Source organism: Ananas comosus, linkage group 4 (genome assembly GCF_001540865.1).
Source record: "Ananas comosus cultivar F153 linkage group 4, ASM154086v1, whole genome shotgun sequence".
NCBI classification, from domain to species: Eukaryota; Viridiplantae; Streptophyta; class Magnoliopsida; order Poales; family Bromeliaceae; genus Ananas; species Ananas comosus.
In genome coordinates, this window is record NC_033624.1 from 1,274,887 (window position 1) to 1,298,745 (window position 23,859).

The 23,859-nt window shown below is 39.1% G+C and overlaps 4 protein-coding genes and 1 pseudogene across 4 annotated transcripts; 4 read left to right on the top strand and 1 right to left on the bottom strand.

The window, feature by feature from the left end:
- LOC109708700 lies at positions 5,236–6,589 on the top strand (annotated as a pseudogene).
- LOC109708907 (epoxide hydrolase A-like) lies at positions 7,401–10,349 on the top strand. The gene is made up of 4 exons (XM_020230836.1): positions 7,401–7,916; positions 8,212–8,394; positions 9,409–9,644; positions 9,893–10,349. The coding sequence occupies exons 1-4, from the start codon at positions 7,542–7,544 to the stop codon at positions 10,137–10,139; spliced, it is 1,041 nt and encodes a 346-aa protein (XP_020086425.1). The 5' UTR covers positions 7,401–7,541; the 3' UTR covers positions 10,140–10,349.
- Positions 14,065–16,741, top strand: LOC109708908 (epoxide hydrolase A-like). The gene is made up of 4 exons (XM_020230837.1): positions 14,065–14,544; positions 15,638–15,820; positions 15,918–16,159; positions 16,320–16,741. Exons 1-4 carry the CDS (start codon positions 14,257–14,259, stop codon positions 16,564–16,566), a joined length of 960 nt encoding a protein of 319 aa, XP_020086426.1. The 5' UTR covers positions 14,065–14,256; the 3' UTR covers positions 16,567–16,741.
- Positions 17,265–19,847, top strand: LOC109708909 (epoxide hydrolase A-like). Its single transcript, XM_020230838.1, has 4 exons — positions 17,265–17,626; positions 18,409–18,591; positions 18,845–19,086; positions 19,378–19,847. Exons 1-4 carry the CDS (start codon positions 17,345–17,347, stop codon positions 19,622–19,624), a joined length of 954 nt encoding a protein of 317 aa, XP_020086427.1. The 5' UTR covers positions 17,265–17,344; the 3' UTR covers positions 19,625–19,847.
- Positions 20,865–23,162, bottom strand: LOC109708652 (60S ribosomal protein L18-2). Its single transcript, XM_020230465.1, has 5 exons — positions 23,053–23,162; positions 22,876–22,965; positions 22,634–22,762; positions 22,350–22,532; positions 20,865–21,261 (listed from the first exon to the last, which is right to left on the bottom strand). Exons 1-5 carry the CDS (start codon positions 23,053–23,055, stop codon positions 21,103–21,105), a joined length of 564 nt encoding a protein of 187 aa, XP_020086054.1. The 5' UTR covers positions 23,056–23,162; the 3' UTR covers positions 20,865–21,102.

The window sequence follows — 23,859 nt, forward strand, 5'->3', positions numbered from 1 at the left end:
TTTGTTTTTTTTGTTTTTTTTTTTTTTAGAGATAGGTAGTATGTTATTCGTTTCATTTTATTTCATCTAGAAATAAATTTAGCTGAATATATGAATCAATTAGGATTCGAACTTGAAACCTTGGGTACCAACCACCAAGTCTTTTGTTACTTGTGCTAGAAACGGTTGGTATATAAGGATATGTTTGTTGCACCGAATTAAAGTGGAGGGATGTAATTTTTTCCTCATTCTCTTATAATACTAATGTAAATTTTTGCTTTAAAATAAATAAAAAATTAAACTACTCTAGTTTTTGAAGCCATTAGCTTTCTATGGGCTGAACAATGGTGAAAACAGAAATTTTTTTCTGAAGTTCGGATCAATTAAAAGTCACTTTTAATCAGAAAATTAATTACCGACAAAAAAAAACAAGCCGTAAATAGAGAGATTAAGGGTTGGTTGCCTAAAACATCCATGCTTTGCCTTTTTCAACTTCCCACAACACGACGAGGCCTGTTTAAATCAAAAACTTTCCTTTCTCATCGAATTATGTGGAAGCAGCAGCACGTCTTGGAGTACACTCGTACCATTAATTGATTATATGGTCACACTCGCAACCCGTTGGCGCCACACAAGCGAGCCCATGGATTCAGAACCCGGAATTTGAAAAAATCTACAGTTTTCGATTTAGTTATCCTATTTTTTAATACGGCAGAAACAAAAGCTGCTTTGCATTGAAGTTTCGCATCTAAAAAATTTTTTTTTTTTTTTGAGAAATAGATAGTAACCTATCTGCTTCATTCATTAAGCGAAATGAACTAAACGTATATGATGGAGACAGCTAGGGCCTCCTGAAAGAGCCGAAAAAATACAAGAAAGAAAACCCAAAATAAAGAACTCTACACCTACCGATTAAACAAAGTAAACAAGAAAAACGGAGTGGATAACGAAAAGGAAGAAGTGGGGACCGAGCTGGAAGAAGGGACAAGCAAGGGTCAAAGGGCTCCGTTCCAGGCATTGGTAAAAAAAGCGACACGTTCAAAAGCCCGGGTAGCATTGGAAAGCACCTCGCGGAAGATAGTGTTGTTGCGCTCAGTCCAGACAACCCACTAGACCCGCGGAAGATAGTGATGTTTCGCATCTGAAAATTAGGAGCCTATTTTTGCCTACTCCGAAGGTTAAAGCTCTTATATTTTTATTTGGCCAAATACTTTAGGAGCTTGTCAAAACGCTTGGTTATCTAAATTTCATTTATGTGCAGAGTAAGATATTGTTTACTGCTAAAAAAAAAAAGAATACAGCAGAGATATTGAATCTAGTCATATTTACGATGTAAACATTGATCGAATTTAACGCACATGCTTTATACACAACAATATCATTTTCTACTAAGGTGAAAAAACAAGACTCTAGATTTGTCAATTGGCTGAATCTCACACGTTGAACGCACTGATTCGTCAATTGACTGAGTAGGGTAAGTGAGAGTAGAGTCTAATTAAGAGATAGCTTGTGGAAAATGTTTGCCCAAAAAGCACTATCAAATACTTATTACCAAAGGAATCTAACGAATGCTACTTTGTGTACTAATAGCTTATTGACTGTTTAATTACGTTTTCAACTAGATTTCTTATACTTTTAATAAAGACTTTTGAAGCGCAGATGTTAAGGATGCTTTTAATAAATAATTTATTACTAAAGACATTTACGCAACTCCATACGGGTTGTGTTTCTTTGGATCCACACGTAAATTCGAAGTCCGAGTTAACTAAAGCCCATCCAAACCCCATTTAGATTTTGTCAACGTTTATTGGAGGCCCAAATCCAAGTAACTAGGCCTGACTTAGGTCTTGCTCATGGCCAGGTGCATTGGGGGGGTATGTTTTGTTAACCGATTATAAATCAAAAGAGTCCCTCTCATTGCTTTTACGTGTTTATAATAATAAGTAATATGTATGGAATTATTATCCTTTTAAATTAATCTCAATGACATACAAACTAAATTTGTTGGTCCAATGCATATTTTTTAAATCCAAGTCATTTCCATGCAAGAGCTCATGCAGTATCTATTTTGATGCAGATTGGAGAGACTTGTACGTAAGATACGTTACTGACTCGCATTTTTCATTCTTCATGCAAACGCTTCTAGTCATCATAGATAATTTAACCTGAGTGCCATTCATGACGATTCACAACATGCTATAATTCTTTACTATTTGTTTCCTATTTTCCGATTGGCGGCTATTCATTGGATATAAGATTATCCTGTTACTAAGGGCATCAAAACTGATGCTATTGAATATAAAATATGAGAATACCGTTCTCTAATATCTTAATCGATTAGAGAACAACGATCATTTCAAATAATTTAATATAACATCAAAGCAGGGACTATGAGTTTAGGTTTTGTCAGATTTCTAGTATTATTAATTTTCTCTCATTTAATTCGAGTCCACACCTTAAGCCTATGAAAAAATCTTGAGTCCAAACATATATAAAAATATCTGCTTAAGTTATTGGATCGAGCACAATTGTTGTTTTATATAATTAATTAGCAAAGAATGAGAGGAAATAGATGCTCATTGTTATAATATTTCAACTTAATGGGAGATAAAGAGACTAACAATTTGATATTTTTTGCATTTTTCCCTTAACGAAGTTTAAGGGTATTCTGAGAACGATAATATAGACATCATAGTATTCTTTTTTTTCTGCAATTTTAAAGGCTTGCGTAGACCAAAACGCCTCTGTTATCTTCTTTTTTTTGAGAAAAAAGTAGTGAGCTATCTACTTCATTTATTAAGAAAAATGAACTTAGCAAAAATAAAGTCAAATATGCAACAAAATAAGTTTTAAACTCTCTCTTTTTGTACAGGTTTTTTATGTTATATTCGTATTCCCACCTAAAGTTAAACACATTAATATGCTTTAGTTTGTACAATCTCATCACATTGAAATTATCAAATTATTTAAGTCCTTGAGATTTTGTAATCCTAACACTGGTCAAAGGAAAAAGACAAAGGTACAAATTAAACTTCTTGAGATGTACATATGTATGAGAAATGGTGTCATGTACTTGATGTGTTAATGACTTTGTCTATCCTCTTTTTTTTTAAAGTTAATTACGCTTTCTATCATAACATTAAAAGAAAATTTTGTAAGTGCTTCATTCAACCTTGATCTTTCATTGGTTTAAATTATTCACCCACTAAAACATAGCATCTTAATATCATTTGAAAAATTCCACTAGTAAGGGTAATATTGTTAACCCAACTCGCCTTTCAAAGAAAGAACAAAGAAAACATTTCTAAGTGGAGATTACCACAAAATATTCCTTCTCTAGAAGAACTTTGATCTCTATCTTTAGCACACCTAGTTAAGAATTTTGTGATTATTAATAAATTATGCGATACTAAGGCATAAATTATCTTTAAATATTGGCATAATTAATTTCTCCTCATGCTATATATGCAGAGGCTCACAACATTATTAATTTATATAATTCTCCACTCACGTAAACACCATTTCGGTAATTAACAATTCGGTCTAAAATCCCTTCTTCGCGGTTGAAACAAGCGGCGTTTAATACTTTGTGCGCTAAATTCACTTTTTTTTGTGCCTTGGTTTAATGGTCTACTACATGTATTATTTTAATGAGTGATTTATCTTTCTTTAGTTGACCGGGCCCGGACCCGAGTTAGGCAACGTGACTTAGCATGTGGTGATCCGCATGTGCAAGTTAAAAGTTGGAGTGTCACGACACGTGTCATAAGCTGAATGATTGGGTAAAACTACTGTACAAATTTGAGCTTCTAGTTAGAAGACAATAGATATCTAAAAATTATAGCTGCCAATATCTATGAATGGAAATCATATTTTGTATGAATATAAATTACTTTTTATTAATTGAAATGGTTTATATCACCATGTAAGTTAAATGGTGCAAAAAATGTAAACAGCTATAGAGATTACTGTTAATGAATGAAGCAGGTAGCTAGCTACCTATTTCTCAAAAAAAAAAAAAAAAAGCTATAGAGATTACTGTTTAGATATACATCTAATACTATTGTTGTAATTATGCTAATTCAAACCAACTTGATTAATTCATGAATTAAACTTTATTTACCATATACAAAATAGGTTCATGAATTCTGGTGACTTGATAAAGAAAATACCGTGACTAAGGGTCTTTTTGGTATTAACGTCTATCTAACGTTAATAGATAAAATAAAATTACGTGAAAAGTATGTAAAAATATATATATTGTCATATTATTTAGTGAGAATGTAGAAAATATATCATAACAAGTTTATTACAATATGTAGAATGTCTGAATGTGACATTATGTACGAAAATAAAAACTATTTTTTCATTATACTTTTTTTATATATTCTACGTAATGTGATATTCTTATAATCCCAAATAGACCTAACCATGGTAATGAACAAAGACAAATGTTTATATATAGCCTGTTAACTATGAAGATCCGCCAGTACACCAACATCAAATGAAATACCCGCCAAATTTGTTTTTGTAATGTGAGTCGACCGCAACGAGTCTCCGCTTACAGCTTGGATATGGCTGTAGGAAGCAAATTCGTTTAAGAATAACCATCTTGTTTATTAAGCATATTAATGTTGCCCTTATCATGCTTGAAATTTACAAATTGCCCATGACTTAATTAGAATCACAGGGATAACGAATAGTGCATATTATATTATCTATATCATTGTGACATTGTCCACTTCACTTTCATTTTGTTGGTGAATTAAATAACATTTTCATGTTATTATGAAAAGAATGGTGTAGTATACTAGATTTTCGCCGTATTAGCATCGACATCCTAATGAGCTAGAAGCTTTTGTAGTCGAAGAACAATGTGCCTTTTGGTAAGACGAAGAACAATGTTTATTTTTAAAAAAATTCATTTTATTTTTATTTTATTTTGTGATAAGATGAAGAATTGAAGATAGTGTTAGCATCGTAAATTTGTGAGGAGAGCAAGGTCAATTATTTGCACCTACCATCCTATAGCCACTGTAAGAACGAGTAAATGAGAACTTGGCCATGGGCACAACGCGGTCGTGCCCCACGAAACACCATGGAAACAATCTTAATTTATCCGAGGAAAAGGAAAAAAGGGTAAAAAAAAAAAAAAAAAATCACCTTTTCCACCGAGTTCACAGCCCTATATATAATAATGGACATCTTGTGCATGCACCAAGTAAAATTAAAACACTCTCCTCCTCTCTTCTCGTCTCTGCTCTTCTCTACTAGCTACTGTAAACTCTTTCTTCTTCTTTTTGAATTGAAAGAGAGAAAAAATTTTTTTTAGAAATTATGTGTGGCGGCGCCATCATCTCCGAGCTAATCCCTCCTCGCGGCAGCGCTCGCTGTCGGCCTCCTATCTCTGGCCCGACGCCGCCTCCTCGAAGACCAGCCATGACTCCGAACGCATCTTCCATGCAGCTTCACTCCAGAATGGTACAATCTAATTCTCTCTCTCTTTGAACTCGATCTCGATCTCTTCTGTGACAGATGAACAAGCTGAAGAGTACATTCTACAAGAAGTTGGTGAACTTCCTTTAGCTAAGTTTAGTTTTAGTTCTCATTTATATGTACTTTAAGTTAGACGTTCAACATTTAGATTTTCATGTCTTTTTTTATTCGATGGAGATTGATGTATAAAATAGGATCCCAAACTAAAGTTAAACACTTTCAAAATTAACTTTGGATCACTAATTAGGCGTTCGGCTTAGAAGTTCGACGATTAGAAGTACAAGTTAGATTAGGGACTCGTTTCTTCTTATAGTAATTAGGACCACACAATCAATTGGAGTTTCTAGCTAATTCTAGGCCACAAAATCTCATCTTCGATCTGTTGCAATAAAACATGCAATTTTTTCTCTTTTATTGTATAATTTGTTAAAAATTATTGTTGCTAGAAGCCTAGAAGTACTAGTAGCAGAGTTGATCGATGCTAAATGAAACATTTCATTAGGAAGATAAAATTAATTTTTTGATCATGGAATTAAAGCATGCATGCATGCATGCAGCAGAAGAAGAAGCAGCAGTGGCGCGGCCGCGGCGGGCGAAGAGGGCGCGGAAGAACCTCTACAGGGGGATCCGGCAGCGGCCGTGGGGGAAGTGGGCGGCGGAGATCCGCGACCCGCGCAAGGGCGTGCGCGTGTGGCTCGGCACCATCCGCGGCTCCAAGGCCAAGGTCAACTTCCCCAACGAACCCGCCACCACCATTGTTCTCCCCCCTCCTCCCCCTCCTCCAATTTCCCAGCCCCATCATGATCCCAGCGCCTATAGCTTCTCCTCGGCGCATGATCTCGACCGTCCATTAATGGATGCTGCTGCGATGGTGGGTGACAATGGTGGTGGTGAGGTTGAGATGATGATGACTGTAAGCATGTATGGGATGCAGTACGTCGAACCGGGAATGGCGACGGAGCCGATGCATCCACCGATGGCGGTGGTGGATGCTGAGGGGGCGACGGAGGCGGCAGCTGCGGCGGAGGGAGTAGGATGCGTTATGGAGCAGCAAGAGGAAGCCCCGGAGATGCTTTGGAATTTCAGCGACTTCCCTAACTATGTTGCTCTCTAAAAAATGACTCTCGCTCTGCTTAGTTTCTTGTTAGTGTTAATGGCTAATATTTCTTGTACAGAGTTATTAGCTTCTGCTTTGGATTTTCGTTAAGTTTTTGGTAGTGTAATTGAAAGCTAGATGCAAAGAGTGATTACAAGGACATAGGATTTGTGTGTTTGAAAATTGCATGCATGCTCAGAGCAGTTTTACTTACAAAGGTTGGTTGGTGGGAGTTAACAACCTTGCTTTGCTTTTCCCTGTTATTTTTCTCTGAATGAGAAGTTGTAATCTGCTATTTTTCTGAAAACAGGACATCTCTTCGTTAGCCTTGGATTGGTTTCTAGGTTAAGGTGCACAATTATTCATGTCACACTGTAATTTAGCGCTTGAGTTTTTCACTCTAGTTCCTAATTAAGTTCTTATCATAATTTTTATCAGAGCCACAAAATTTTAATTTTAATTTTCCTCCTACGGTGCTCAGATAACAATTTTATATATAAAAAAAGATTATATGATAAGCACATTACTCAATGCACGTCAAGTATTTTATTTTTCTATTATAACAAACAAATTTCTCGCTGAATCAGAATTGCTTTGTCAGCATTCCCCTGTTCTTGCTCAATATTACAAAAAGATAAGTGTTAATTTACACTCTGTTTCATTATTTGTAAATAGTAATGGGTATACACTCTCTTTCTTTCATTATTTGTAAATAGTAATGGGTATACACTCTGTTTCCTGTTTGGCTCGTTCACAGCATGAGCGAACGGGAGAAGAGTCGAGAAGCCACGCAAAGAATTAAATTCGTACGCTCGATGACAGAGAACTCTCGTCCTTACCACGAACAAAACCACCTCTCAAGTCCCTTTAATTGGATTACACGCGTCCTCCACTCTCCCACGCGAAGATAAAATGATTCAATCCGTACAATTAATGGCCCATCTAAACACCTCAAATCGTACCTAATCAAATGGTGGTGGATTGCATTCGAAGGCTCTGCCACTGCTGCTGCCCCCGTAGCGCTTCTTCTGCGGAGCCCGAGATCGCAATGGACGTCGGAGGAGAAAACGGGATCACGCATCGGACGGTGGAGGTGAACGGGATCAAGATGCACGTGGCGGAGAAAGGGGAGGGGCCTGTGGTGCTGCTGTTCCACGGATTCCCGGAGCTCTGGTACACGTGGCGCAACCAGATCCACGGCCTCGCCGCCCGCGGCTTCCGCGCCATCGCCCCCGACCTCCGTGGCTACGGCGACTCCGAAGCCCCGCCCGAAGCCGCCGACTATACCATCTTCCACATTGTCGGCGACCTCGTCGCCCTCATAGATACTCTCGGTTCCGATCAGGTTTAATTCTTAGTCCTTTTTGACGAAAGATAAAAATAAAATAAAAGCAGGCACTGAATTCACGGCAAAGACTTATTTGTTTGCTATTTCAATCATGTCACTGATGATTCAGTAATCATTTTATCTTTAGAAAGTAAGGTGGATGCGTTGTGACAGCTTTGTCAGCTACGGTACTATCTGTTAATTTATATTTTTGAATTTGTTTTCTACATGATCAGTCGTTTTAGTTCAGATTTATTAGAGTTAATTCTTAAACTTTTTAATATTTAAAAGGTTAAATTTACCGTATTAGTAGGTATTTGTGGTGGGGCACGACTGGGGTGCGATTATAGCGTGGAACCTGTGCATGTTTCGGCCGGAGAAGGTGAAGGCGTTGGTGAATCTGAGCGTAGCGTTTGCGCCGCGGAACCCGGCGCGGAAGCCGGTGGAGTATCTGAGGTCCCTCTATGGTGACGACTACTACGTGTGCCGATTCCAGGTATTGTGTAAATTTAATTTTAAGCCACTACTACATTATTGCCCATGTATTGAGTATTCAATTTATTAACTCATCTTTAGGAAATTGTTTTCTGCACACAGCTATATCTGTGTGAATTTTATAGTCAAGTTAGAATTTCAAAGCTCAGTTTTGAAACAAAGGCTGATATTTTGTGACATGCATTGGAAGGAGTTGAACTGGACAACTAGATTTTTACTGATAAATGTAATATAAACTATCTGAAATTTATTGCTAGACTAGACAACAAAGATTATAAATTTTAGATGCTCTTCTACCTATGATTAAGTAGTCCGAGAATTCAAAATTTTAATAGCTGATACAATGAGATTTCATATTCAATTTTAGATCCCGAAGCTCATGATTTTCAAGAATTGGTCTACATGTAGATTGTCTCAAAGTAGATTTGTATTCAACCCCAGGTTCATTTCAGGTTTAATTCATTGTTTTTACTTTTCCCATTGTTAAATACCTCTACTTAACTGAAATACCTCTACTTAACTGAGCTCAACCAAATAGAAATATCTACAGTTTTCTGCTACCCTGAGTCATGGAATATCTACCGTATTTCTGAAATAGGTTACATTGTTTTTTGAATATTTTTTTCCCCGTGAGCTTATATTGCTTTTTGAAATCGTATTCTTCTGAAGAAACTAACTAATGATAAGTGGTACATTTAAGATTAGTATGATAATGCCTTGAAGAAGAACAATGCACAAATTAGGAATGTTATATGTAGTTATGCATTTTACATGCGTACTGTTATTTGCAAATCTGTTGATGTTCTGCTTTGACCCATTTTGAGCTCTGAAACTTTGTTTCTCTGGTATCACCTGTTTGAGTAAACTGGAACATAACCTTACTGGCTTAGCTGTTATCTAGAAAAGATCTTTAATATATGCTTTGCATTTGACGTTTGAAAATCGTGGTAATTCATGTGGTTGATACTGCAATTCCCTGTTTTTAGCTTTATGATGCCTGCATTTGATATGATAGGAACCAGGAGTGATAGAAGCAGAATTTGCTCGCCTTGGGACTACATTGGTACTCAAAAAGTTCTTAACATATCGTACTCCCGGCCCCCTATTTATCCCCAGGGAAGGTTGGGGTTCGCCAAATGACCAAATTCCTTTGCCTCCTTGGCTATCTGAAGAGGACATCAAATACTACGCGAGCAAATTCGAGAAGACCGGTTTCACGGGCGCGCTGAACTACTACAGATCCTTAGACACGTAAGTCCTCCTCGACAAACTTTGGTTTCGTCCACGGTGCAAGTTCCACAGAAACATAACCTATGCCATTTTAATTATCCTATGCTCTTTTTCATACTGTCAAATGAACTTCTGAGAGACTTACGCAACAATCTTGTTAGAAGGACAAAGCACACATAGTACTTATAATGGTTAATATCCTAAATAATTAACATTTCACCTGTATGTAATGCCTCCGAAAGTAGTAATATCATGTGAACTGCATACAGAAACTGGGAGCTCACGGCGCCATGGACTGGAGCGCAAATTAAGGTCCCGACCAAGTTCATCGTGGGGGATCTGGACTTGACTTACCATATCCCTGGGATCCAGGACTTCATCAACAAGGGTGGTCTCAAGAAGTACGTCCCGAACCTCGACGAAGTGGTTGTTATGAAGGGAGTGGGTCACTTCATCAATGAAGAAAAACCGAATGAGATTACCGAGCATATATCCAGTTTCTTTAAGAAATTCTGACATTGTGTGTGATGATATTTTTTCGCTAAATTATACAGATTATTTATATTCATGCTGTTTGCAAGTAACCGTATTGTAAGTATATACACAAATAAGCTTAGTGGGTGTCAGTATATGTGCGGTAATTATATGAAGTGAGGGTGTTGTTGTATGTGTGAATTCAATTGAACATACTGGTAATGTTTCTATGTGGAGCCTTCATTTGTCTCATCAAAGTTTCAACAGGTCCAGGGAAGGGTTATAATATATTATTTGCAAAGTTTTAGGGCACGGCGCGTATATATGGACTTAAAATTAAGTGTCAGAAAATAAAGAGAGACTATGGGAACTGACTATTTTTCATTGATACTTCATATTTGGCATTTAAAAATATCATCAATGAGAAGATCAGTTAATAACATTTGTTTACTGCTTGTTTGGTTAATTGATCTTAAAAATCAATTGCTACAAACCACCTCTGTATGTAACATTTGTGGCCATGGATCCAGAGCTCCAAACCACCTCTGTATGTAACTTGTTGCTAGTCGCTAACCGTACATCTAAGATTTTTGTGATTTAAATTCCCGCATACTTTAAAAGTAGATGGAGTCCCCACAGTATCTTTTTTAGCTAGACATCCTGGTGCTTTTCAAGATCTCAATAAATGCATTACTTGTCCAAGGAAAGCCCTCAACGCTACATGAGATGTACTTCAGAATATTATTGATCAACCACTTTCACGCAACATACTCCTTTTTAATTAATTTTGGAAACTACATGTTAATCTTCTAATTCGTCAATAATATTCTGAGTTGTATTATACACAGGTACACTTTAGTGCCCACAAAATGGTGTTTTGTTACACGTATTAAGCTGATATTAATTCTCAAAGATGCCCACCGAAGTACACGTGTCTGTCTCGCAGCCGGAAAAGTAAACGGCATTTAAAGCTGGAACAGTAATAACCTGAGCAGTTGCGCCAAAAGCCGTGCTGCTCAATGTTAAATATAAAAATGTTTAAACACCGTTCTCTAACAGCTTAAATTTTTAAAGTATAACGGTTATTTCACATGGTATCAGAGCAGGAGGTCCTGAGTTCGAGTCACGTCAGGCTCTTAGCATATTAATTTTCTCTCATTTAAGCTTTTAGAGTACAACGGTTGTTTCACACTCAAGGTTAAACCCAAAAATATGGGAGGAATTAAATCTACGGCAACACAGTACGAGAAATTTAAATAAAATGAATCCTGATATCTTATTACTTACAAGATGATCTAATAAAAAATAAATTTAAAAATATATATTAACTAAAAATAAAGAATAAGCAATGCTATTTACATGCCGAGAGTAAGTATAAATTTTACACATTATTTACCTAACATTTAATTTTATAATGCTAGTTTTATCATAAGTTTATTTTTTGATACCCAATATCTTAAAAACCTTGCGTGTACTCTTGAATAAGTAGAGTGTACTCTTGAATAAGTAGAGTGTAAGATTTAAAAATATATTTTTGAATGTGCCGTATTATTTCTCATAATGAATTCGCCTGAACAATCAGTACAACATTTCTCTTGTAGATACTCTCGATGTATACAACGAATGGTAATTTTAGTTGCGAGTAGTAATTAACAACTGTTAATGCTCTGAACGGTGACACCTGCAAGAAACGCATTATGGTGTATGTACTTAGTAAGCTCTCTGCCTTAATTATTATAAAATTTTTTGCAGAGTATAAATAATTAAAATATTACACTTTAATTTAAAACACAATTATTTTACATAAATCCACGATCTTATTATTTTTCTCTCATCTATTTTAGTTCCAATTTGGTTCATTAATAGCGTAAGCATTACAAGGATCAAAAAATAAGACAAAAATAACAAGTTATTTATTTGTATAAAAATTATATCATAGACTTATAGTATGCATATGGTAATTAATAAACTGGTTAAGGCATAATGTTTACAGATTTGTCAAAAAATAAAGAAGCCTATCTCTTAATTTATGCGCATTCGTTAATTAGTATCAAATCTCTTTGGCAGATTAATTTGCGAGTAATTAAGCATGGATTAAGGAGGAGGCCTTTTTGCATAAAAAATTCACTTATTTTGGGCTTTTGCAAAATCGGGCCACTTTTTTCGTTTTTGCAGATTCGGTCCGTTTTTTCAGTAAATTGACCAAAATACTTTTATTATTTTTTCTCTTTCCTCTTTCTCTCTCCTCTTCGTTTCTGTCGTTCTTTTTTTTTTCTCGCCGAAAAAAAAGAGGCGGATCGGACCGTCGCCTCCCTCCTCACCCTCCTTCACCGTTGCCTCCCTCCTCACCCTCCTCTCCACCGCCCACGACCCCAACTCCTCTCCCCCGCCGCTGCCGCCGAGTCCACCCCCACCGTCGTCTCCGTCGCCGTCGCCGAGCCCACGGCCATGNGATCGTCTCCCTCTTCACGCGAAGCTCCGCCGCCGAGCCCCTTCTCCTCTCCCCCGCTGCCGCCGCCGAGCCCACCCCCACCGTCGTCTCCGTCGTCGTCGTCGTCGCCGTCGCCGAGCCCACGTCCCGCCCCTTGCCGACCGCCTCGTCACCCTCCAATCGCCTTGTCACTCCCCTTGCTGAGCCCTCGTCACCCCCACCGTCGTCTTCGTCGCCGTCACCGTCGTCTCGATTGCCGTCGCCAAGCCCACGCCCCATTAATGGTGTAATGGTGCACCATTGCACCATTACACCATAAAAATGGTGTAATGGTGCACCATTGCATCATTACACCATGAAATTACACTATTAATGGTGTAATGGTGCACCATTACATCATTAATGGTGTAATGGTGCATTGGTGTAATGGTGTAATGGTGCACCATTAATGGTGTAATGGTGCAATGGTGCACCATTACACTAATGGTGCACCATTACACCATTACACCATGAAATTACACCATTAATGGTGTAATGGTGCACCATTATACCATTACGACGAAGAAGAAGCAGCCGCAGCGCGCCCGCGTGCCCGCCCGCTGCCGCTGCGTGCACCGGCCCGCGTGCACCATTACACCATTACAAAGAAGAAGAAGCAGTCGTCGGAGATCGCGACGGCGGCCGACGCTGCCAGAGCGGAGCGCCGGGCGGCGCGCGTCGCGGCCGCCCTCGACCGGCGCGACGTCTACGGCTGCGACACCCCGCTCTACCTCGTCGCCCGCCTCCCGCGCGCCCCCAGTCTCGCCGCGGCGCTCGCGGTCGCCGGTGCCGACCCCTCCCTGCAGAACGCCGCCGGGTGGACGCCGCTTGGCGAGGCCGGAAATCGCCGTGGCGCGCCCCGTGCTCTTACAGGAAGAAGAAGAAGAAGAAGAAGAAGAAGAAGAAGAAGAAGAAGAAGAAGAGGGGAAAAAAGAAGTGCTCCAGCAGGAGGAAGAAGAAGAAGAAAAAGAAAAAGAACGAGAGAAAAAAAAAAAAAAAAAAGAACGCGCCCGACNGCGGCCATGGGGCCGCCGCCGCCATGGCCGTGGGCTCGGCGACGGCGACGGAGACGACGGTGGGGGTGGACTCGGCGGCAGCGGCGGGGGAGAGGAGAGGGGGTCGTGGGCGGTGGAGAGGAGGGTGAGGAGGGAGGCAACGGTGAAGGAGGGTGAGGAGGGAGGCGACGGTCCGATCCGCCTCTTTTTTTTCGGCGAGAAAAAAAAAAGAACGACAGAAACGAAGAGGAGAGAGAAAGAGGAAAGAGAAAAAATAATAAGGATATTTTGATCAGTTTGCTGAAAAAGCGGACCGAATTTGCAAAAATAAAAAAGATGGTCCGATTTTGTAAAAGTTCAAAATAAGTGAATTTTTTATGCAAATTGGCCTAAGGAGGATGAGAAGGCTCTCCATAAAGAGCAGCTCACCTACCTGTACTGCAGTACTGCCACGAGATAAAGTTCGCCTCGTCACTTTTCTTCGGATCGTCCGTTCCCCAATGCAGCCTCTGCCAACTCCCTCATTTATTAATCCCTTTCCCTAACTTTATATTTCTGTAGATTAATAACTCTCTCTCTCTCTCTCTATATATATATATATATATCTTATCGATCATGCACACTACTATAGAGTATAGACTAGATCTAGAGAGAGAGAGTAGAGAGTGGAGAAGGAGAAAGAGAGGTACGTAGAATGGATGATGACACGATCACGCATCGGACGATGGAGGTGAACGGGATCAAGATGCACGTGGCGGAGAAGGGGGAGGGTGCGGTGGTGCTGCTGCTGCACGGATTCCCTGAGCTTTGGTACTCGTGGCGGCACCAGATCGTCTCCCTCGCCGCCCGCGGCTTCCGCGCCGTCGCCCCCGACCTCCGTGGCTTCGGCGGCACCGACGCTCCGCTCTCCGCCGCCTCCTACACCATGCTCCACGTCGTCGGCGATATCGTCGCACTCATCCACGCCCTCGGTCAAGATAAGGTCCTCTTTTCGATCACTTTCAAAACAAATTTAATCTCAAATAAATTATGTCACGTGTACTGACTAAATATATATATATATATATATAAAATAAAATTTATAAATAAAAGATTCGAACTAATAGTGTTGCATTAGTAAGTAGATTTAGTCCGGTGCAATAACGTAAAATAAATTACTGTATATATAAGATTATTGTATTTAGTTCCTTTGGTAGATTTTAGCAATTTTGAGAATAAAGTTTATACTCAAGTTCGAATTTAAATTTAAAATTTTATATTAAAATTTAAATATTATTTTAAATTTTAAATTTAAATTCTAATTTTGAGTTTGCATTTTAAATATAATTTTTTTTAGAATCCAAATTTTGAATTCAAATTTAAAGATTTAGATTTGAATTTTAAATTCAAATTTAGATTTTGAATTTAAATTTTGAAAATTTTCATCAGCTATAAGATTACTAGTAATTAGTATATTCAAGATATATATCCATCCCCTTTTTCAGTAACATTTTTAGTATAATCCTATAGTGTTAGTAATTTTGCATTGCCCACGGAATTTCACGCATAATGAATCAAACACATTAAATTTTCTAAAAAATTTACGAGATTCTTAATAATTCGGACAGGATATAATGCGAATGAAATGCGCTCTAACAGAATATACAAAATATATATTTAATTATAAAGAGCTCAAGAATTCGTCCGCATATTTGTTTGTATACCGCTTAAAAGTGTCTATGCTTTGATAAATAGCCCATATTTTCATGCCAAAAGTAATATCATCAATTGAAAAAATAAGAATTTTTACGGTAGCTTTTCTAACGCGAGAAAACTCTCATAGAAATAAAAACTATTTCTAACAAAAAGGTTATTTTTGTTATTTCTCAGCTTGTACAAACACATTTATTAGCCTAGTACATGCATGTTGCATTTTGTAACTTTTGTAGTACTATACACATGAATGAATGCTTCTATTTTTAAGGAAAACATACGCAAAATTCTCTTAAAATTGAAGCAAAAAAAAAAAAAAAAACAACAACAACAAGAAGAAGAAAAGGCGTAATAATTAAGTTCCTAGTGTTTGTGCATGAAAGGTGTTTGTGGTGGGTCACGACTGGGGGGCGATGGTGGCGTGGAGCCTGTGCATGTTTCGGCCGGACAAGGTGACGGCGCTGGTGAACCTCAGCGTGGCTTTCCAGCCGCGGAGTCCGCACCTGAAGCCGCTAGAGGTGTTAAGGGCCATCTACGGCGACGACTACTACATATGCGCATTTCAGGTCAAATTTAGACTCCGATAAAATTAATGGACAGCTTAAATTGAGCCTTGTTAATTCATCATTGAAGCGAATGATCAAAATAAACCCAGTACTGCAGGATCCGGAACGATCCGAAGCCGAATTCGCTCGCATTAACACCGGGTTGCTGCTGAAGAAATTCTTCACATACCGCGATCCACTCCCGGTTATTGTGCCAAGAGGAAACGGATTTGGATCGCTCCCTGATAAGGAAATTGTGCTTCCACCTTGGCTCTCGGAAGAGGACATCAACTACTACGCGAGCAAATTCGAGAAATCCGGCTTCACCGGAGGATTGAACTACTACCGCGCTCTGGACTCGTGAGTATTTCTCCCGCGATTGTATTTTACTATTCTATCATTTTATTCATCAGTTGTATTCAACCTCCTGCAGGATAGTAAAATATAAATGCACTAAAACAACAACATATAGAAATATTTAAATTTTAAAAAAAAACTTTTCACTGTTTCAAATGTGCAGGACCTGGGAGCTCACGGCGCCGTGGACGGGAGTGGAGATCAGAGTACCAGCCAAGTTTATTGTGGGGGATCAGGATTTAACGTACCATATCCCAGGTGCTAAGGAGTACATACACGAGGGTGGGTTCAAGAGAGATGTCCCCCTCTTACAAGAGGTTGTTATCATGGTAGGAGTGGGCCATTTCATCAACCAGGAGAAGCCACAGGAGATTGCTGATCACATCTACGAGTTCATCAAAAAGTTTTGATTGTGTAATGTACCTAGCTAATTTTATTAGGTGTAGTAGTAAGTGGTTTTAGGAATAAATTTAAGCAGCTGGCGAAACTATTAAATTATTTGAAACAATAGTTCGCTAGTAGTTTATGTTATTGGAGTGCAACTACTGTTTCATATAATTTATCAGAAACTAACTATTTTTATGAGCTGTGAATGCATGACTTTAACACTTTTTTTTTTTTTTAGTATCTTTATAAATTGCTGATGTATTAATTTTAGTTAACACAGATAATTTTCTTAGAGTACTTGCATGGACCAATTACAAATCTCCTACTTTGGTGGACGAGTAGTATGGCCAAGTGACTAGATTGTAATATAAATCATCTCATGAGTGAAATATATTATCATACAAGATAATTTGTGGAGCAAAAATCAAGATCTCAACCAAATAAAGTTTTCGACGATAATTTCTTGAGACATCCGAATGTAGCATGTAGATTCGGAAAGCTGGTCTTAAGATGGGCTATGTTTAATTAGGCCCATTTCCAGCCCAACAATGGGCACGGATATTGGTTAATCCGGAAATAAAGATTCGGCCGTCTATTTCGACCATTCTGGCCTTGCAAACACAGTAACTAATCCTCCACCGTTCGTCGCTTTCCTTTCCCTTGCATTTGACACGATCACATCCCTATCATAAGATTAGATTATATCTAAAACTCTCTGCTTCATTTAAAAAAAAAAAAGAAGAAGAAAGAACAAAGATCAGAGAAGAGAGAGAGAGAGAGAGAGAGAGAGAGAGAGAGAGAATGGAGACGATCACGCATCGGACGGTGGAGGTGAACGGGATCAAGATGCACGTGGCGGAGAAGGGGGAGGGCCCTGTGGTGCTGCTGCTCCACGGGTTCCCGGAGCTCTGGTACACGTGGCGGCACCAGATCCTCTCCCTCGCCGGCCGCGGCTTCCGCGCCGTCGCCCCCGACCTCCGCGGCTACGGCGACTCCGACGCGCCCCCGTGTCCCTCCTCCTACTCCGTCCTCCACGTCATCGGCGACCTCGTCGCCCTCATCCAATCCCTCGGCCAACAACAAGTAATTCATTTAGCACCACCGTTTTCGTTACCACTATTTCTCAACCATTTGCTATCGTTTTTCCAAGATAACATGTCGTCGCGTATAAAATATTAAATGACCCTAACTTTATTTAATTTTCTTTCACTATAATTCAAACTTCACGTTTTGGGCTTAATCAAAAAGTGTTGTAGATGAGACAGAGAGAGAGTTAGACAAAATGATATAGTCTCGGGCATAAACGTGATGAGGAGTGTTGGAGGTAAAGTATTAAAAATATTATTTTTTGGAAGCTTGAGCTTTAGGAGAATAACGATTGTTTCGGATTATTTCATATGTATGTATGAAAGTTTGGGCGGCCTTAAGCTGCTCAGTTTCAAGAGATTGTGAGATGAAATGCCCATATCCGCCATTTAATGTCGTAAATTTATGTTTTTTGTTTCTTTTATCACCTCTTTAATCAATATATATGGTTAACCCGATCACTACCATGCATATGAATGGAAGGTGTTAACATTATTCCTCAGCCATTTCATATAAGATCAATCTAGGAAGTTTCTAATTTAATCAAAACCTTGATATCTACTTTGTCCTTGATTTTGATTTTACTTGCAAAATTTTGATTTTGACGCGCGCACGCGCGCGCGCACACACAAAGATGGTGCAGGAGCATAGGTTTTTAAGAAGAGCTCACATGCTAAATTATAAGGGCTCGGGTCAAACTTTAGGGACTAAATTCAGTTTTAATTGGCCCTAAATCAAGAAGAGTTGAAATTTGAATTTGAATTTACAATTTGGAACAGGTGTTTGTGGTGGGGCATGACTGGGGAGCGGTGGTGGCATGGAGCCTGTGCTTGCTCCGGCCGGATTTGGTGAAGGCGCTGGTAAACCTGAGCGTTGTGTTCAACGCCCGCCACCCGTCGCGACGGCCGGTGGATTCGATTAGGGCAATCTTTGGAGAAGATCACTATATCTGCCGATTCCAGGCGAGTCCTTTTATAAAATCGAATTATGTTATCGCAGTCAAAATTAGTTATAGATTTTGCAAGAATGGTATATCAGTGTTTAGGGCCTCTTTACATTTCATGCATGTATTTAATCCAATGGTGACCATAGAGAGTGTGTTGATTTTTACAATTGGAGGTCGAGGATTTATTACTAATTTTTAGGAGTGTAGTATTTTTCCTTTAGCTGGTCTGGTTCCATGGATCACTACATACTTGCTTGAATGCTCTGCAGGAACCTGGAGTGGCTGAAGCTGAATTTGCTCGCATTGACACCGCACTACTAATTAAGAAATTCTTAACATATCGCAAGCCATCGGCTCTTGTTGTGTCCAAAGAGAAAGGATTTGGCGGCTCCTTTGATACAGTAATTAACTTGCCCTCTTGGTTGTCTGAAGAAGATATAAACTATTTCGCCAGCAAATTCAAGCAGTCGGGCTTTACTGGAGGATTGAACTACTACCGATGCATGAACTTGTATGTTTCTCGTGATTTACCTTACTCTATGATGTAGAAGCTTAGTTTAATTTCATGACTCTTTTTAACCAACAAGCATAGCTATTTTTTTCGTTAATCTGAGGGTAAAAGTTCCTTAGCATTCAATAAACTGCGATTGGTCCATGTTCTTTTAATTCTTGTAATGTAATCTGTTGGTTTAAGTGCACTCAGGATTGTCTTTTTTAAGTTGATAATTTAGAAGGGCATATAATATGTAATTATCTCTTCTACTTTGAAATGGAGTGACATTTTTCGTTCAATAATATGCAGGAACTGGGAGCTATTAGCACCTTGGACAGGGGAGCCAATAAAAGTGCCTGTGAAATTTATTGTGGGGGATTTGGACTTGACCTACCACACCCCAGGTGTTCAAGCTTACATACACGAGGGTGGGTTCAGGAAGGATGTTCCCTTCCTTCAAGATGTTGTTGTAATGGAAGGAGTGGGCCACTTCATTAACCAAGAAAAGCCAAATGAGATCTCTGATCACATTTATGAGTTCATTCGAAAGTTCTAGATCTCCAATGAACTTTTTTTTATTTTTTTTGTTTTGCAGCTTATCTTGTTTCAGTTATATGTACTACTAAAGCTGGTAAATTCTAACTGACTACACTTTTTTTCAGAAAAGTTACATGTAATGGGCTTGTAATAATGATTGTGCTGTTAGCATAATCGCATGAGATAATGTATGTGCTTGTGTGCAAAGCTAGTTGAATGTTAGTGTTGAATGACTGGGAAAACAATGATCTATAACGCCTTTGCCCACCAAATCCAGTTGCATTTTCAAGAGTGATATCATTTAAAAAAGGTATGATATCCCGATATTGAATGCTTGCATGCTTTTTTGTTGCTCATATTGTGATTACTGGCAAGCAATATGAGAAGGAAATTGGAGACCAGAGCCTTGGTTCCTAGTTTTGAATGATTGAAACTTCTTGGTCTGTTTGGACCATAGGAAATTAGAATTGAGCTCCTATGCTTTTAAAAGTATCAAGTTATTTGTTTGTAGATTTTTAGCCATTGGATTAAGAAATATACGGTTAGGATGATGTGGGCCTCCTAGGGTTGAGTGGGTGGTTGGTTGAATAGTATAATCTAATGGTTGAAAATGATTCGAGAAATAGATCTAACGGTAAAAAACTTACAAGCATCAAGTGCTTGGTGCTTTTACAAGTACCATAGCTGGACTCTAGGAAATTAATCATTTGTGAATAATATTGACCTTCTATGAAGAGAAAGAACTTTATAGTTTGAAAAGGCGGTGTGAAGAAGGGGTTCTCACTGTGATGAGAGTTCACCCTTTATGTTGAAAAATGTTTATTCTCGGAGTTATTCTGCTTTACCACAATAGAGTCCTGGGCATTTGCTATAGATTCATATAGTGTTTGGATCCACATTAAACAGTGTTGGCTCGACCATGTGACTTGGCGCTTCACAATACTACGTTGCCTTACTGGATAGCTATATTTAACCTACACTAAAACTGTATAGCAAAGCAAGAGCAGTTTCCCATTTTCTGCTTCAACCATTTCCACCACAACTGTTGCATACATTAGGTGCTCAGGGAAACATTGGCAGCTCTGCAATTAGGTTCTGTCAAACAATTTTCATTGCACCTGTTGAATCTGCAAGCAGTCGTGCATTCAAACTCCTGCTTCCAGTTCACGATTAAACATCCAAATGACAAAACCGATACAGAGATGATGCAAAAATATGGCTGTTAACTGAACAGTCAGATTCTAGCTGTAAGAGAAATATAAACCAGGCTTCTAATGCAAGAGGCATTGAAGAGAGCAAACACATTTAACAGATGAAACACACGCATAACCCCCAAGTCTAAACAATCTTTCCTGATCACAAAGGATCAAGCATACATCGACATTTCCTGAATAAGAAACATTCTAACAAAATTGGAAACAAGTCTTGACAGACAATGAAAACAGTTGTTCTTAATCCATTGACGAAATATAGAAAAAAAAAAAAAAGCCAACCAACTCAAACTCTAAATCCCCTGCTGTTTCTCTTTCCTCTGGCCTTCTCAAATTTCCTCCCCTTCGCACGCACATATGGCTTAGTGTGGCTGTGTGGAACACCAGGAGCCTTGCCGAAGTGCTTCACAGCTTCCCTAGCATTCTTTGGACCCCTTAGAAGAACCTGCAAACATTCACGTATTAGATTAGCATCACATTCATCCTATTCAACTTATGCCCAACATGAAGTGAAAGAACAGAATTAATAGTAATAAAAGCTAACTAAACAATAGTTAAAAACTAACTAAAAAATAGGTTGACTCACGTACATAATCACCAAAAAAAAAGGGAGGATGATACCATAGTAAGAAGGACAATTATTTTAAATGCAACAATATATAGAAGAGAATTGAGAGAAGAAAGATTTTGCTGTAGTAACATATGCTCAGATAATGTTTTATTCTCCATTCCTTGATACTCCATTCAATGGAAATCTCATAATGAGCTGGGATAAAACATATCATCACTGCAACATTTGCAGGATAAACATCAAAAGTCAAAACCTTGGAAGCATACATGAATGAGGTCAGGAGAGAGAGCTTAACAAGGAGATCTCAAAACATCGTGAGGTTCAAAACAGTCACGGAATGCTTAAAATGAGCTCAATGATATAAGATTTTCTATAGAACGGCCCAGATAAGAAAAAACAACTTCACAGGGCATGAAGCATCAAAATATTGATTCCCTCAGAACAATTAATAGCATATCATCAAAGGATATCAGTATTAGCATGGTCAAATTGAACATCACTGGGAACCAAAACAAGCCATAATTCACCTTCACTCAACCAAAAGAAGCCAATTCTACAGCAACAAAGTCACTTGATCTAAATATTGTTTAGCACCATTTCCACAGTGTGTATTTTTCACAATCAAAAGAGAAGTCAACAATAATGACGACAAAAATTTAGAGGTAAACGACTGCAATTTGCATCAACACAAACAACAATATGATTCCAAACGTCATGTACAGCAGTCGCCGCAAGAAAGGCATTCAAGGAAAAAAGCAAACACATTTATCCGCAACTGCTACAAATGTCATCCGGTAATTCCTAACTAGCACTAAACCAGAAAACCATAGGAAAAAGGAAAAAAACTCCTTTTTTTCACATTTGCTGTGCAAAGATAACATTTAAGTGAAGCAACATATCATAACATTTAAGCGTGCTACATAATGCATGAGAAAAACAGCAACATAGGAATGCGCCCATACCGTGTTCTGCCCAAGAGGGGCCTGAAGAGCGAGCTGGTCAAAGGTCAGGCACTCTCCCCCGGCATTGACGATCCTCGCCCTCGCCGTCTCTGTGAACCTCAGAGCCGTCACCTTCATCGCCGGCACCTCGTAAACCCTCTTGTCATCGGTCACCGTCCCCACAATCACGGCGATCTTACCCTCCTAATTTTAGGAAAAACAGAACAAAAAAGTTGAAAACAATCAGATCCTTGTCACTAAGCTGAAAGAGATGATAGAAAAGCTGAGGCATTAGAGACCAAAACCTTTCCACTCATGAAGTTGACGAGCCTCCTGAGGGAGATCGGAGGCTTATTGGTCCTGCTCATGAAGAGCCTTTTCAAAATCACCGCATTAAACTTGCTCCCCGTCCTACGAACCAAAAACCTATAAAGCTGATACAACAATGGATCCGAAAGAGTTGTTAAAAACCTATCAAATCCGATTCAAAATGGAAAGAGAGATCACATCTACAACAAAAGCCCATCGGATCTGCGTGAGATCTCACCTTCACGAGAAGCTTGAGGTAAACATCGTCGGATTTGGGCGCCGTGCGCCTCGCCTTCTTGCTCCTTCCTCCGGCGACGAGATCGATACCCTACGAATAAGAAGAAGAACCGATCGAACAAGGTGAGTAGAAGCGAAATAGAGTAAGAGGAGAAAGAATTTCGATTAGACGGATTACCATGGCGATCGGTTAGCGATGCCCTTCTCCTCCTTCGCTGCGGCGGTTCCTTCTCCTCTTTCGACTTCTAGGGTTTTGGACTGCTTGCGGGGTTTCGTATTTATAGGAGAGGGTGAGGTGCAGGCCGTGCCGGATCAAAACGGGCAAGAGTAATCTCGGCCCGGCCCGGCCCGGATTATAATCCGGGTCTCTCCATGCCGGGCCGGATCTATGAAGCCTGCGACCCAGTACGGCTCTCTGGCTCAGAAGGCAAGGACCGGGCCGTGCTTCGAGCCGGTCCTTTAAATCTTTAAAATTTTTTTAAAATAATATAATTTGAAAATATGAAGGTTAAATTTTCTATTTAAATTTATATTTTGATACAAAAAACTTTAATATTTATAACAGATAATTATAAAATAACGAATATTTAATTTTTTTTAAAAAAAATAATTTTTTTGAGAAAAGATGAGACCGGAGGATAGGCCCAGCACGGCCCTAAAGGCCGGGCCGGGCCGACACGGCAGCTAAGCACCGTGCCATGTTGCAGCCCGGCCCGAAGTTGCACCGTGCCATGTACCAGTGGAATGTTGTAACCACGATCGGAGCGAGCTAATGGTAGTGGATCGGGTAGATCGGGTCCGAACCCACAGGAGTCCAAAATGTACTCGAATTGAGCATAAATGCGTGCCGATGAATAGCGAATCCGGGTTACGTAATGCTTCCCCGTTAGCACTTGATTTCACCTATTAGGGTCTTTCTAAAGGTGTGTTAAACACTGAATATTTAAAAGCTATTTCTATCTCTCCAGAATCTTTAATTTCGAAT

Bases quoted from the DNA above. Each gene is read 5' to 3' on its own strand.
- LOC109708907 (XM_020230836.1), top strand. From the start codon at position 7,542: ATGGTGGTGGATTGCATTCGAAGGCTCTGCCACTGCTGCTGCCCCCGT. The intron at 7,917-8,211 runs GTTTAATTCTTA...CCGTATTAGTAG, and splicing joins ATACTCTCGGTTCCGATCAG to GTATTTGTGGTGGGGCACGA. The intron at 9,645-9,892 runs GTAAGTCCTCCT...AACTGCATACAG, and splicing joins TACTACAGATCCTTAGACAC to AAACTGGGAGCTCACGGCGC.
- LOC109708908 (XM_020230837.1), top strand. From the start codon at position 14,257: ATGGATGATGACACGATCACGCATCGGACGATGGAGGTGAACGGGATC. The intron at 14,545-15,637 runs GTCCTCTTTTCG...TGTGCATGAAAG, and splicing joins ACGCCCTCGGTCAAGATAAG to GTGTTTGTGGTGGGTCACGA. The intron at 15,821-15,917 runs GTCAAATTTAGA...CCAGTACTGCAG, and splicing joins ACTACATATGCGCATTTCAG to GATCCGGAACGATCCGAAGC.
- LOC109708652 (XM_020230465.1), bottom strand. The intron at 22,763-22,875 runs GTGAGATCTCAC...TTGTTGTATCAG, and splicing joins ACCTCAAGCTTCTCGTGAAG to CTTTATAGGTTTTTGGTTCG. The intron at 21,262-22,349 runs GTATGGGCGCAT...GAATGTTTGCAG, and splicing joins CCCCTCTTGGGCAGAACACG to GTTCTTCTAAGGGGTCCAAA.
- LOC109708909 (XM_020230838.1), top strand. From the start codon at position 17,345: ATGGAGACGATCACGCATCGGACGGTGGAGGTGAACGGGATCAAGATG. The intron at 17,627-18,408 runs GTAATTCATTTA...AATTTGGAACAG, and splicing joins AATCCCTCGGCCAACAACAA to GTGTTTGTGGTGGGGCATGA. The intron at 18,592-18,844 runs GCGAGTCCTTTT...AATGCTCTGCAG, and splicing joins ACTATATCTGCCGATTCCAG to GAACCTGGAGTGGCTGAAGC.